A 14892-nucleotide genomic window follows, 5' to 3' on the forward strand; every position below is an offset into this window, starting at 1 on the left:
CCAAAACAAAACAGGTGAATGGCTCCAGAGGAATGGCACCTGAGACTGACCTCTGTCACTAACAAGCCAGTCCACATAGGTGCACAGACTCGTACACACATGCACACACCTGCATGAATATGACCCTCCCTTGCATAAGAAATAATTTCATTCTCTCTAACCCATTTCTTCTGCCAGTCACTCTATTTTGTTCAAATAGTCCATTTGTATGAATTTTAGCCTGTAGCATATGTTTGGAAACTTGTCTTGTGGCCCAGAGCATGACCCACCTTGGCAAATGTTCTGTGTGCCTTTGAAAACAACTTGTTTCACTCTTTCTGGTTGTTCTGAGTGGCAGGCCAGGCTAGACCACACTGTCTGCCTCTCTTGTTGTTCTGAATGGCAGGCCAGGTTAGTTGTCTGCGTCTGTTTCCTGGCTGGCTCTTGTCTTTTCCTGTTAATTAGTGAGTTTATTGAGAATGGCGGCGGTGGGATGTCAGAACCCTGGGGAAGTGGGTCCCATTCCTTCCTCCTTCCTCCATTCTCACTGAGCCTTTAAACTGAAACATAGTTCCACACATCATTGATAAATGTGGATATCTTTATTACTTTAAACACCTTTCGTTCTTTCCTCAGATTTCCCCTTTTAAACTTCTACTGTTAGTGTTATGATTGTTATTACTTTTGTTTTGAGACAGCATCTCACTTTTACCAGATTAGTCAATCTGCAGAATTATTAGTCAGGACTGCAGAATTATTCGCAGCTGATGATGATCTTAAACTTCTGATCTTCCTGCCTCTACCTCCCAAGTGCTGGGACCACAGGCCTATGGAGATGTATGTGGCTTTGGGCTCTTTCTCTGTGTCTCTGCTGTGTCTTACTTCCCATAATTGCTCACTGAGGATGTCTCATTCTGTGGCCTTCTCGCTGTACCCATTCATTTAGGTTTCATTTATGCTAAACTTATGCTAATTTTTCTTTAATAGCTTTCATTTTGTATACTTCCTAACAAACTTGTTAACAAACTACTCTGCATTGTGTGACATAAAGCTACATGCATATAGGGTCAAGTTTCTTTACCCTAGAGTTCTGGGGACCTAGTCAGGCATTGGTGCTAGGAGGACCCATGTCTTGCCTGTTGTACTCTCTGGAGGCCACATGCATTCCTTGGCTTGTGGTCTCTTGCTTCACTGTCAAAGCTAGTGACAGAGGACTTGAGATCTCCCTTTGACTCTGGCCAGGAGTATAGACATGTGCCACCATGCCAGGTTTATGTGGCACTGTGGAATGAACATGGCTTTCTGCATGTTAGGCAAGTTCTACCAGCTGAACTATGTTCTTAGCCTTGTAACTATATTTTTAAAGATTGTGTATATAGTATGGGTGTGTATCTGTGTGGAGGGGTGTGCACCTCTGTGCAGGTGCTCTCAAAAGCCAGAAGAGGGCATCAGATCCTCTGGGTGCTAGGAGCCAACCCTGTCTCTGCTTCTCTGTGCTGGAGTTACAGGCAGGCACTGCCACCCAGTGGTTTTGTGTGTGTGTGTGTCCCCCAACCCCCATATGAGATCTGAACTTAGGACCTCATGCTTGTGCAGATGGCAGGCACTTTATACACTGAGCCATCTTCCCAGCCCTGACATATTTTTAATGTCCAACTTTAAATTAGAATCTGCGTCTGCAGTTAGACGTTTTGATCAGCCAAGTGTCTAGCTTGACATGAACTAGTCTGTTTCCCATCATACTTATTTTAGAGTTTCAGCCTGAAGCTGTGGTTTGTAGCATGTTGTGCTAGTTTTCAATTTACATCGTAATGCAGTGCTTCATGCAAACCTCAGGAAGAGTCATCAAGAGCATTCACAGACCAGTTGTGGCAAGACTTTGCTATCAGAGTAACACTGGTTTCCATTAACCAACCGACCGACCGACCGACTAACCAACCAACCAACCAACCAACCAACCAACCAACCAACCAACCAACCAGAAAAATAAGTCTACAGCCTCGTAAGGTTTTCTTGCTTGCACAGTGACTTGGGGGAATATTCCAAAAGGAGGGTGTTTCCTGCCCACTGACTTACTCAGAGGCGGACACCCTTCCATCCTGGCTGTGTTTCCCATATTGCTGCCTTGCTTGTTCCTACTCCAGCCAGGAGGAAGGAGAGAGAGAAAGCACACATGTCCTTTTAGGCCAGCAAGCAGTGACATGCAGATTCTGGCCACAGCCCCACATAAGGACAAAGCAGCTCAGGAAATGCCAGCCACCTCCCCACAGTGCTCTCAGAGCTGAGTGGGAAACTTAGGGACAGCAGGTGTTCTGGTGATTGGCAAGTCTAAGGTCAGAAGCTGTCGTATCTCTACTGCTTTAGTTTAGATTTGGGATGCTGCCCAAAGGCCCATGTACTAGAAGTCTGGCCTCCAGCCCATAGCACTGCTGAGAGGTGGCCGATCCATTAACAGTGGGGCCTAGTAGATTTACCTTATGCCACTATACCCTTGATGGGGCGTTGGCACTCCCAACCCTTTCTTGCTGCTCAGAAGGGAACTAGGAGCTTCGCTACCTACTGTGGTGCACTGCCTCACCTCAGTCAGATGGGCCAGTGAGCCAAACAGCTGTCTGTCGCAAAACATGTTTCTCTTGGTTCTTTGTCATAGTGGCTGAAAGTGAAACACATCCACCATGAAAATGGCAAGCCGGAATCCCCAAGCAGTGCCACGCCCCCACCCCAAGTCCCTCTGCAGCCACACTGGTTATGCATTCTTTGGCTTCACAGATAGACTTGACTCTCTGGATCATCTCCTGATTTGGTGGCTGATATGTGACTTGCCTCATAGATGGTACCTTGTGGCTATTTCTTGTATAGTGGAAGTGGCAAATAAACTCTATTGGGTTATTTGTTTATTTATTTATTTGGTTTTTCGATACAGGGTTTCTCTGTGTAGCCCTGGCTGTCCTGGAACTCACTCTGTAGACCAGGCTGGCCTCGAACTCAGAAATCCACCTGCCTCTGCCTCCCAAGTGCTGGGATTAAAGGTGTGTGCCACCACTGCCCGGTTGGGCCTTTTATTTTTGTAAGGACACTAACTTCATGAATGAGGCCAACCTGTATGAACTCATCATGTGGGGAAGGCTACTACTAGACTCACTGGAACTAGTTTTAGTACATGAATTTTGGGCACTCGTACAGATCAATATTAATAGCAAGATTCAAACCATGGCAAATAGAAATACACAGCAGGAGCAACTCCCTAATACTGATGGAATCTTGCTTAACAGATATTGCAGGGACCCCTTTCCCTGACAGTGAAGGACTTCTCTTGTTTAGACCCTGGTTCAGTATTCCTGGGTGGGTACATATGTATGTATATGTGTGTGTGTGTTTGTATGTATGAGCATGTGTGTGTGTGTGTGTGTGTGTGTGTGTGTGTGTATGAGCATGTGTGTGAGAGAGGGGGGAGGGGAGAGGAGAATGTGTATACCCCTTACTCTGGAAGTGAAGGACTTGACTTGATTAGAGTGTGTGTGTGTGTGTGTGTGTGTGTGTGAGTGCGTGTCTCTGTGTGTGTGTGCTAGATTCCTTTCCTGTCCTTCATCCTGCTGACTTCCAAAAGTACTCCCTCAGAAATGTCACATCTGAAGCTGGCCTTGCAAGTTGTCATCTTAGACTTGTGCTGTGTGGTTCCATAAGCTTGACTAAGCTCAGGTGTTTCCTGGGGAGGCTTGTGTATCTGCCATAGGGTGATTCCTTCAAAACCATGGTGAATGTCTGCGTGCAGAGCCCAGACATGCCTAGAGCCAAGATCCCCTATTAGACACAGCACTTCAGACAGCTTGAAATCTTTCCTTCTTGTCAGATCCATGCTTCCTTCTCTCAGCTTTTAGAGGTTTTCTTGACACTTGAAGCATCAGATCTGGGGGAAGGACAAATCATAAGTCATGGACACGCGCCTGGGTTCCTTTGGTTGAGTGAGGTCTCTGAGAAGTATTTGAAGCAGTAGCTCACTTACCTTCTGTTCTTTGGGACACCTGAAGTGGCTAGCTTCCCTAACATCCAACTCTCACCCTCTGCTCTTTCTCTTGATGTCTTTACTCACAGACTCTGTGATCTCCTGCTTTCTTATACTAACTTGACAGCCTCCGCTGGCCGTCACTGATGTGCGTGTGCATCCTAGTTTTATCCCCCTTCTGTTTTAGAGTTCCTGGTGTGTGGCCTGCTTTCAGGGTTGTCACACGTAAAACCTGAACCATAATGCTTGGCTGTGACCTCACAGGCATTAAGGGCGGTCACACCTGTTACACACATTCTCTCCACTGCTGCCTTCTGCGGCAGAAGCCTCTGGTTGCAGGTTTTATTGTGGCAATGCCCAGCTTTTGACAGCAATTTCTCCACTGGGGTAATAGTAGCCACTGTTCCCAGGAGACTCAAGAGGTGAACATGGAAGTCTAGGTGTAGTTTCCCCCTTAAAGAATCAAGCATAAGTGACTCACCTCACCCCTCCCACCCCACTGGCCAGAGCTTAGTCACATGACCCAGCCAGCTACAAAGGTAGTAAGAGGTGAACTGGAGATCCAGGTCTACCTGCAGGTCTGTCACTCTTGAAGAGGAAGAGACAGGTTGGTAGATAGTGTGCAGATCCCACATGTATGTTCGAGAAAGTTACCGGAAGAATGTGTCTGCCCTGTTGTGACTTCTTTTGGGGGCTGCAGGCTCCATTTCTGTTCAAATGTGGCACTTCGGCACAATCTCACAATCTCACAAGCATTGGGGGATTACACATTAGAATCACTTAGGCATAGGCAGACATTTTGGTAGAGGGCCAGACTATAAATATGTAAGACTTAAGGTCTCTCTAGGGCCATGTTATTGTTACATCATCTCAGCATGTCCACAGATGAGGGAGTGCGCTCCGCTGGCTTCCATGCTTACATTATCTGGCTTACAGTCCACAGTGTGCCAACCTCTGACACTCCTCACTGGGCAGTCAGTGTAGCTCTGTCTATCAAGCGTCTGTGCACTTCGGTGGCTTCACTTCTAGAAACACATCCTAAAGAAATATTTAAGCACAGGATATTCTTGTAGCCCTGTTAAGTAATCTCTGCTAAGTTGTATATGGAACATCCTGATGGCTAGTCATTTATTTGTAAACACTTTGTCCATAGTTGGATAATGATAGACTAAGTGAGATACTATTCATCTATTGAGTTGTCGTGATGTGTGGATTATGCAGAAATAGGAACAGGTATGAAGTTAAATAGAAAAGAAAGACAACATTAAGTAGATCCCCTGACTGCATGGCTGTCACACACCTGCACACACCTAAACTAGGCGGTTATGGGCAATATTTACCTGGTTTGAAGATAATCTTGAAAATTGTATTTCAATAACACACATTTGAGTAAATTTAAGAAGTCAGTGGCTTTGGAGAACTGGTGTGGGCACTTTAGGGAAATCATATACCCTGTTAAACATTGCCACTTTCTCTGGGTGCTGGGAAGCTCACTGGCCCCTGAGCAGACTGCTGGGGATGATCCGCACCCTGCTCTGCTGGGCCAGTGCCAGTGTGTGTCTGTTCCCTAGTGTCATGGCATGCTGCTGCTTGCCTTCCTCTCTCAGAACTTTGGTTGTCTGGATAAAATGTACAGTTTTGTACATTTTATGATTTGTCTATTTCTGGTCTGACATGAATCTTTACTTTGGATACTGATTTTTCTGGAAGACCTTTTTAAGTTTTCTGTTTAGAAAAATGGTGGATATAAATAAATGAACTAAAAAACTTGAAAATGAGTACAGTCCCAGCCTTCACCCCAGTGTATTATCTTTGGATAAAGCAGACCCCAGCCCTCCACTTACCTTCCTCTCTGCCAGCACCCAAGCAAGGGGTTTGTTCTTAGAGACAGGATTCCAGACCCTTAGATAAATAAAGTTCATCCAAAACACCTTCTCTTACTGGATGCCAGACCAGACCCAGCTTTCCTTTGTTTCAGCCTTTCAGAGAGTATTGAGTTCCATAAGAAATAAGGTATGTGGATTAAATGTCAGAGGAAGGTGTGGGGCCCTTTGCATCCGGAGTGCGTGTGTACGCCAGCGTCATTGCTTGTTGCTTTGTGCATGGACCTCTCTGTTTTGCATACTAATGTTTCAGAGAGTGAAAATGAGAATGAAACCACAGAGCAGTGTAATGATGCTGGCAGCTACACCACAGATGGCATAGGTTGGGTAGTCTGCCCGGTGCATGCAGCTCTGATGCTGCTGTACCATTGTTTTACAACGAGTACGTGGGCTCTCAGTGAGGTGTGCAGCAGTGGGCACCCACAAGCTCAGGGCTAGGAGGGCGGAGACAGGAGGAATGGCCAGCAGAATCAATGAACTCTAGGTTCAGGAAGAGACTCTGCTTCAGAATTAAGGTAGAGAATGGTAGAAAGAAGACGCCTGACATTGATCTCTGACCACATGCAGGTGTGCTTGCACGCACATGCACACATGTACACACACACACACATAGATCTCTCTCCTGCCCTCTCTCTCTCTTCACACAGACAGACAGACAGACAGACAGACAGATACACACATACACGCACACACACACACACACACACACAAATACAGAGAGAGTGGTGGGGAGAGGGAGAGGAAATCCTGGCACAATGTAACAATGTTTAAGAGCATTGGGAATGTGGGTCTCAAGGTTTCATGATCATGGGTGTGTGTGGCCAGTGTGTGGTGGCTGAGGACATCTGCTGCGTGCATCTGGCTTGGTGAAAGGGAACTAGAACAGGACAGGGGAGTCCTTGGCTTCCTTACCTAGGCTGTGCCTGTCCAAGCTTCTGTCCGTTCTCCTTGGCCAGTAGCTCTGTCCCTAGGCAGATTAGATTGTAAGAAAAGTAATACCCTGCTGGCTTTTATAGGAAGGCTGAACCCAGAAACTCAATTCTCCCAGGCCGTGGGGTCTCCCTAGTGACACTGTGGCCATGTGCCTGTGCCAGCCACTTCCTTGAAGGTTCCCTGGCGATAGCCTTGAGGTCCCCTTGTCACACATCCATCATTGAGCTTTGCTGATTTGTAGGTGGAATTTTCGAGTGTAAAAGGGCCCTGCACTGTTTGTTTCCCAGGCACAGTTTCAAAAGAAAATAGCATTTTACAGCCTGCATTAATGGGAAATTACTTTCCATTAGGATTCTGAATGATTTGCCTATAATGTTTATAAAGGAAAGGAAAAATGTCAAGCATTTCACTAACAATTTTAAGCAAAGCTCTGAAGACTTTGCCAGGAACAGATTCCAAGAACATTTTCTTCATCATTTCTTCTTTCCAGAGAAGGAAAAAGAGCAGAGCCTGCTGAAAGGATGTAGGTCAATTAGGCAGACTACGGTGGGGCTGCGATGGAGCCCCTGATAATGTCATTGCTAGGTAGTTGAGGGAGCGAATGAAGTGAGCCAGCCTGGAGGAGGGGACTCGCTGCCGAATGAGGAGTGCAGACAGAGGCTGCGTTCAGACCCTGGCCAGGAGGTGCGAGTGTCTGCCCAAGCCCTGTGCACAGGGCCATGAGACTTCCTCAGCTCAAACTGCCCCTTTGTCCCTAAAGAGAAAAGGAAGCCAAGATATGTCCTTGAGATGAACTCTGTGCCTGGGCAGTTCTCAGAATCAGAAAACAGTGTGACACTTGAGAGCTGTGTCCCGAACCTTCCTCACCCCTGGGATGTGTGAGGCTCTGAGCTGTCACTTACTCCACATTACAATAGAAGGCAGGCTGTGTTTTACCTTTCCACTGTTGGTATACTTAGCAGTGCTGGAACTATTAGAGAAGGCTTTAGTACAGGATCAAGGACAGACCCCAGACACAGGCTCAGGCTTCTCTGTCACAGCTCAGATGTCTGCTATTTAGTGGCATCTGTTTATGAAGCTTTCTTCCCCCTGCCCCTGCTGAGATTTCTGAAGGTCCTAATTAGTACTGTGCCGGCTAAGGGTTCACAGGCCCCAGGCTGAGATCTGCTTCAAGTGCATAGAGAAGGGTGAGGGTCTTAATAGAAGTGTGCCATGGTCTATCAGAGCAGGCACAGTAAACCTCTCCGCTGCCTTGTGTTAAGAGAGTCTACCTTTCCTGAGGTATAAAAGAGACTTTTATAGACTTTAAAGGCTGCTCAGAGATAGTCCAAGCCATTCCTCTTTTGGGTGCCAATCTCCAAGGATTACATTGGAAAATAAACATGTATTCAAAAAAGAAAGGCAGGGCTCACAAGTTAAAAAAAAAAAAAAAAAAGACATGAACTTTGCAATAGGAGTATATACATTTATTGACTTAAGTTTCCAAAGAGGAAATTAAAATTTCACAGAGTCCTGGGGGTGGAGTTCATTCAGTCAGCAGGTTTGTCCCCTCTTCCACCTCCAAGCCTTCCTCCACATCCACTTCTCAGTAGTGGCTCTGACTTGACTCATTGCAAGGGTGAGATAAACAGGGGGACAGGAGTCCCACATTAGTTCAGATGCCTGCAGTTAGCGTCAACTTTGGGTATATTTCTTAAGCTCTCCAGAAGCTGAGTGAAGGCACTGGGCTCCCTGCTCTCAGGTGCTCTGACCTTCGAATGCTGTCTCTCATGTTTATCTTTTTGAGTACATTTCATTCTTAACATCTTAAAAGTGGACAGGATGAGCATTTAGTATTTCCTCTATTGAAAGATCATTATTGAGAATAGATGGTAAACTATTTTGTCCCCAGTCCGTAGCTCCTGGTGTGGGGAGGATCTGAGGCCCTTTGCCATTGTCCAAGCTGACAGAGGCTTTGGAAGGCAAGGCTTTTTCACCATAGGGAATAGTTTCCTGGAATTCATTTATAAGCTTGGCCAGGGGAGTTTCTGACAGCCATAAGACATGGCCTCTCACCTAGCTTTGGGAATCACAATAGAACTTGGTGGAAATGGCTGTGTGATGGATAATATTATCTCAAATGCAGAATATCTCAACATGGCTAAGCTGTAAGCTAATATTTCAAGCATCACAATCCAAATATTAATATAGATATTAATTTAAAAACATAGAAGTCCATTGTCTCTGAGGATAATGAACAGAGGGCAGCTGTGTAGCACACGCACACACACACACACACACACACACCACGCACACACACACACGCACACACACACACACACACACACACACACACACACACACACACACCACGCACACACGCCCCTGAAGCGCTGGCCAATGGCACTTTCCTTTGTTGGAGAATGAGGTCAGGATGGCCAGTAATGGTTCTTAGAGGAAGTTGAAGCCCTATATTTATGCAGACTCTCTTGATTTTCTGCTATTAGTGACTAATCCATGCCACACAAAGCAAGGACCAGCTCTACCTAGAGCCCTCTGCCAGCTGGTCCCTAGGCCAGTGGCTGGAAAGCTGCCTTTGATGGCCACTTTCCCATTCCCTATGTCTTAGCAAAAACAACTCATAAACACTGGACTGGGTTATAGTCGAAGGGGTCATCAGTCAGGGAATTTAAGGAAATAAATGGGCCGCAGCTTCCACAGTGTCTGCATTAGTCATCCTGATAGACAACGCTGACCTTTGTCAGGATAGGGCACACGCTTTATTTATTAAACCCAAGTGATCAATCCTGTGTGGATGGTGCAGGGTTGGTGAAAGGTTAAAACAAATCGCAGGGCTTATTTCTGTCAATGATGATAATGAGTAAACTGGAGTCCCCTTGACAAGTCATTTCAATAAATCACTCGGCAATTTACAATGTTACCCCTCATAGATTAAGATGTAAAATACATGTTGTATGATCCCAGCACTTGGGAGGTAGAGTCCAGAGGCCTGGAATAGGAGGTTAGTTGGAGTGGAGACAAGCTGGAAGTACAGGTGGAGGAGGTTCAAGGAAATTGAGACTCTGGTGATCTAATACAGAGCTGGGACCTAGGGACTGCTAGTTTCTGTCTAGCCTAATGGGGGTACAAATTGTAATTGAGATATGGCGAAACAAAATTTTGTGTGTATCAGGATTGTACAACAGTGTTGTATCTTAGTCTGCACTGGGAAAAGTGTTAGCTTCAAAAGAATTTAGAACTAAACCTTGAGATTGTAAATTTTGGAGAGGGAGCCTGAACAAAATATGCACATTCTAACTCAAAAGAAATAGTTTAGTATAGGTTGAATGTGGTGCCTGCCCTATAGGGGACACTTGACGATTGCACATGACCTTCTTGGGCTAGTGTGCAGCTCAGTTGGCAGAGTGCATACCTAGCATGCACGAAGCCCTGGGTCAGAGCCCCAGTACTGCATAGGTGGGACCTAGTGAGATGTTGCTATAACCCCAACGCTTGGGAGGTAGTCCAGAGGATCAGAAGTTCAAGGCCATCCTCAGCTACATAGGGTGTTTGAGGCCAGCCTGGGCTGGAGACAAAGTGGGGAGGGGGAGAGGGAAGAATAGTGAGGGGAGACAGTGATGGGAGAAGGGAGGAGAGGAACAAAATGCTGAATGATGTACTTGCCCCAACATGTTTAGAAGACAAATTATTGAGTCAAACTCTTCAGGTGTAGTCAAATCCTAGGGTGACTGTCTTGTGGAAACCAAGCTTCCAGAAAGACACTTGGGATCGATTTATGACTGGAGTATAGCTCTTCTCTACCTGCCAGGCACCTTCTCAAGCTTTAGTGGCCCTGGGTGTAGCTTAAGCACTAAGGTGACACTACTGAGCATTTGGACTTGAGACAAGGAAGTGAGCGGGAAACGAGTCATTCCTGCAACTCTGAGGCTCGGCCAAGAAGGATAAAGGGAGTTTTGGGGTCAGAGGGCACTAAGTCCCATCTCTGTCACTGAGTACTCACGGATCCTGAAGAGCAGGGATCATAACTTCCCACTGGGTAGAACTATTCTAAGGATAAAGTTAAAGCCTGTAAATTAAAGGTGCTGGGCACAGTACTTGCTACCATGTAAGAGCCCACAACACAGCCACTATTGATACTACATAATCGGTTATCTGCTTTCCTAGCCTACCACAGACTGAGAGCATCAGATTAGAAGGGCCCGAGGGACTGCTTCGGGAAGGTCCACTGGCAGCAGGAAAAGGGACAGGTCGCAACCCGGCTGCAAGGGAGGCAAGAACAAAGCTATATATATATGTGTATATATTTTAAAAACAAACAATTTTTCTTTTCAAAAGACACAACACTTTGGGGCATTTACTAAAAGACAAAGTGCTCTCTGCATGTCAGTGGCTTCCTAGAGACCCCACCCCCTGTCCTTCCATAGGACTGACAGGAGGCGGTATGAGTTCTTGCTCCGTCCCACTGACTTCCAGAGTGTAGATGTGTGTGAAGGGGTTCAAGTGTGCCTTTAACTGGTGCTCAGACTGAGCGTTTTATGAGCCTTGCAGTCCCTAGAGTCGAAGCCAGAGGAGGAGAGGAGAAAACCCCCAGGAAGGTAGTTCAAGATCCGGTGTGTTGGAAGACCCGAGAAGAGAGCTCACCCTGCCCTAATCACCACCCCTTCTAAATCATCCCCTCAGAGTCAAGCTCAGATTCAGAGCTTCTGAGAACAGCCCCCCAGCCTGAGGGAGGGGAATGAGAAGAGGGAGGCAGGAAAGGAGAACTGGCCAGGCCACTCCATTCTAGCACAGTCTCCATGCTGGTCCATGGTTGTAGGGAGCTGCAGCTGCCACCTTATACATTTATATTGAACACCTGGTCTCCGGTCAGAGCAGAGAGCATTGATAATCAAGCCCTTAGTTGGAGAAGCTGAGTGCCTCTAGTTTGTGATGCAAGCTGGCATGAATTCCCGCAGCCTATTATACTTTGCCACATAGCTGCTGCTGATTGGGACCAGGGAAAGTATTTAACCCACAAGGACTGGGGGCTGGAGAGAGACTGGAGAGATAGTAAGTATGTAGAGAATAAGAAGTAGTGAGTAAGTATGTAGAATTAGGGCTGGTGATGGGTTATATAAGATTTAGGAGTAAGTATGTAGAATTGGGGCTGGTAATGGGATAGGAGAGAAGATGTAAGAAGTAAGATGTAGGAATAGAAGTAAGAATAAGAATAGGAGTAAGTAGAAATAAGAGTAAGAAGAAAGCAGTAAGATGTAACTAATAAAATGTAAGTAGAAATAAGTAAGATGTAAAAAGCAAGATTACAAGGATCCTAATAAAACTGCATGGGGAAGAGCTCGTTGTTTGCCTCCTTACTTCCACTGGACGGGTAAGGCGGCTTACACATGGTGTCTAAGGAGAGGATGCTGTTTCAAAACTGCAGGCTCCGGGCACCGGAAGGGAAGACAGAAGCCCCATTAGGGAAGGCCGCTCCTCAGGGTGGGTAAGATCCAAGCAGAGGATGTTCTCAGCTTTCCTGGGTCTGGGAGTTCAGCTGAAGGGCAGGGATTGGCTCATACAGAGAGGGCTTGAGGGTAGCTGAGGCACAGCGAGGGGATAAGCCTTCCCACAGTTACTCAGAGCTGTACAAGTTAACATGGTCCACACAGCAGACTTCCCCGGCAAGGGTCAGAACCTTCTCTGTCCCTTACACTGGGGAGGAATGGTAGAAACTAGTCATTAAATTAAATCCAATGTCTGTGAGGCTGAGGCATGACTATTGCCTCACTAATAGCTGAGAGGGTCGAAGCTGGGTAAGATGAGATATTATAGGGTGGGATGGCTACTACAGGAAAAGAAATGTAGTCAGAGTTTGTGTATGCCAGTGACACTTCAGGCAGGAACTTGGCAAACAAGGATAAGGTGGAGGGAAGGGCAGTGGAAAGGATTTCCTTGAGGCTAAGATGGGACCCTCTATTGTTAGACAGTGGACCCCATCACTGCCAAGAGGGAAGTGAAGTTTGTTTTAGGAAGAATATGGTTTCCATCTCTATTGTGTGTGGCTGAGAGAAAATACCCTCCCCGCCTTCTCTCTTGCCCCTAATGGTGTGCAGCCGAACTAGAATAATAAATATTTAAGAGGAATGCTCTCTCTTTTCTCCGTTAAAATAATCTTCGGTTCATGACATCCACCAAGACAGACTGTGTTTCCTATCTCTCCTCTCATGCTACATTAATGCCTGGTCTCAGGAGTCAGAGAAAATAACAGGGTCTCCAGAGGGTGGGCAGGAGGGTCTGTGGCCTTCCTCAGTGGGACTTCATGGGGTCCTGGGTGTCTGCTTCCTGTTTTGTAGAGCACACAGACCTGTGCTCCAGAGACAAATCCATGCGCACGCTTTCTCCACACTTCTGGGAACCAGCAACTGCATGCAAATAAGCAGGGGCGGAGGCTGCTCAGGGCTCCGATGCTGCCTGGGAGCTGTGCTTTCTTACCAGTTTTGTAGGGAGGTGCTATGTCTGACAGTGGGAAACCAGGCATCCAGGCACCTTACATACGAGTATCTCAAACCCTGAGGAGGCGGAGGTTGTCTTGACTGGCTGCCAGTTCCATCTTCTGGGGCATGAATCTTGTGTCCTGGACGGCCCAGCCTCTATGTCCTAGGTGGGCAGAAATGTTATTCCTCTACTTGGGCTTGCTGTGAGTCTCCACTTAGACCAGCAGCAGAAGTGGCTTGATCTTTTTTCCATTTCCACTGTTTGCCAAAAATGGAATGAGAAAAAAAAATTAATCTTTTTTCCATTTCTTTTAATGGAAAAAAATGTAATCTTGCCATTTCAAGGTAACTCGGTCTCTTCCAATGAAACGCAGAGATGGCCTATTCATTACTCACTGGATCCAGGAAATCACTGTAGTGGTTCAGAGATGAACCCTCTTCTTGGAGCTGGTGGTGTTCCTTAGTTGTCCTCTCATCCTCAGTCACCCCGAGATGCTGTCCAAATGCACGGGGAACTGATGGAGATTGGGGGTTGCACATGTGGAGGCTGGCATCCACAGTGGGGTCTCTAGTCACAGAGCTCGAGCTGATGTCTCCTGTCCCACTCCCACCTCTAAGAGGCCAGGTCTGTGTATGTTGAACATCTGTCACATTGTGCTGGTGGCCTGTGGACCCTCAGTCCTGCCCCACTGTAGGGAGTAAGCAGTGGTTACCTCAAACCCCTCTTTGGTTTCATTACACCACACTTTCCTTGGCTCAAAGCACTTTGGGAGCTGCCTTGACCCAGAGTTCCAGTGGGAAATGGGGCAGACGTCATCCTCTGGGTGTAATCGAGGAAACATTTCCATGCTGTAGGCCACTGTCTTTTCTCTCCAGGTCCCTCCCTGTCTAGGAAGAACTTCTACCTCTTTTCTAAGTAGCAGGAAACAGCCATTCTGTCTCCACAGACTGAAATAAAATCTCTAGGATCTGAGGTCTTCAAGCTCTGGCTCTTTTAAACCAGAGTCTGCCTCTTTCTTACATCTTACAAAGTATGCCCAGCCTCCGCTGCACGAAACCCTGAAAGCCTCAACTCCTGCAGTATTTCTCATCGGAAATAGCGTTTCAGAACTTGCAAGATACACACGGACTGTGTGGTTCACGCCCAGGCTCTGTGCTTCTTTTGTTGAAGGCAGGCTTACTTGGTTGAGGGCCCTGGTTAACAAAAATGACCCAGAATGAAAAATGTATCAGGAGGTATTTCAGAATGTTGTACTGCCACAGATGTGGTTTGGGCCAGCTAGCCCAAGTTCTTATCGGTGTGCATTACACGCGTCTGTACACCTGAGGATTGTGCTTGGTATTGGGGCAGTGCAGGAAAGGTGTGGAGGTCCCCAGGTGCATGAGTCAGGGAACTCCTTATGGAGTCTTTCTTCCTAGTGGTTTCATGAGAGGCACCCTGTCTAGTTTTTATTTGCTGGTGCAGTGCCTCTCTTGGCATATCAAAGTGGGCAACATGGCAGTGGTCCTTGCCTGTAATGAATGAAGTAAGAAGTGAGTCATGTGTCTATCTCCTGATTAGCTCAGTGTGTGTGTGTGTGAGTGTGTGTGAGTGTGTGTGTGTGTGTGTGTGTGTGTGTGA

The 14892-nt window shown here is 46.7% G+C and overlaps 1 protein-coding gene across 5 annotated transcripts in view; it reads left to right on the forward strand.

Moving 5' to 3' along the window:
* Positions 1–14892, forward strand: part of Sh3gl3 (SH3 domain containing GRB2 like 3, endophilin A3) — a 124960-nt gene that overhangs the window by 105723 nt on the left and 4345 nt on the right. Inside the window, exon 9 of one of the 5 annotated variants that reach the window (XR_004123200.1) lies at positions 10963–11068. The exons of 3 other annotated variants lie outside the window; for them this stretch is intronic. Coding sequence is in view for 1 of the 2 variants with exons in the window: in XM_031387204.1 (XP_031243064.1) it covers positions 1797–1873 (77 nt within the window). In the remaining variant the exon portion in view is untranslated. Of the gene's footprint in view, positions 1–1796; positions 1968–10962; positions 11069–14892 lie in introns of those variants that run through there. One more of the 5 variants, XM_031387204.1, reaches the window with a different exon arrangement.

The sequence above is a fragment of the Mastomys coucha genome, unplaced genomic scaffold (assembly GCF_008632895.1).
Source record: "Mastomys coucha isolate ucsf_1 unplaced genomic scaffold, UCSF_Mcou_1 pScaffold21, whole genome shotgun sequence".
NCBI classification, from domain to species: Eukaryota; Metazoa; Chordata; class Mammalia; order Rodentia; family Muridae; genus Mastomys; species Mastomys coucha.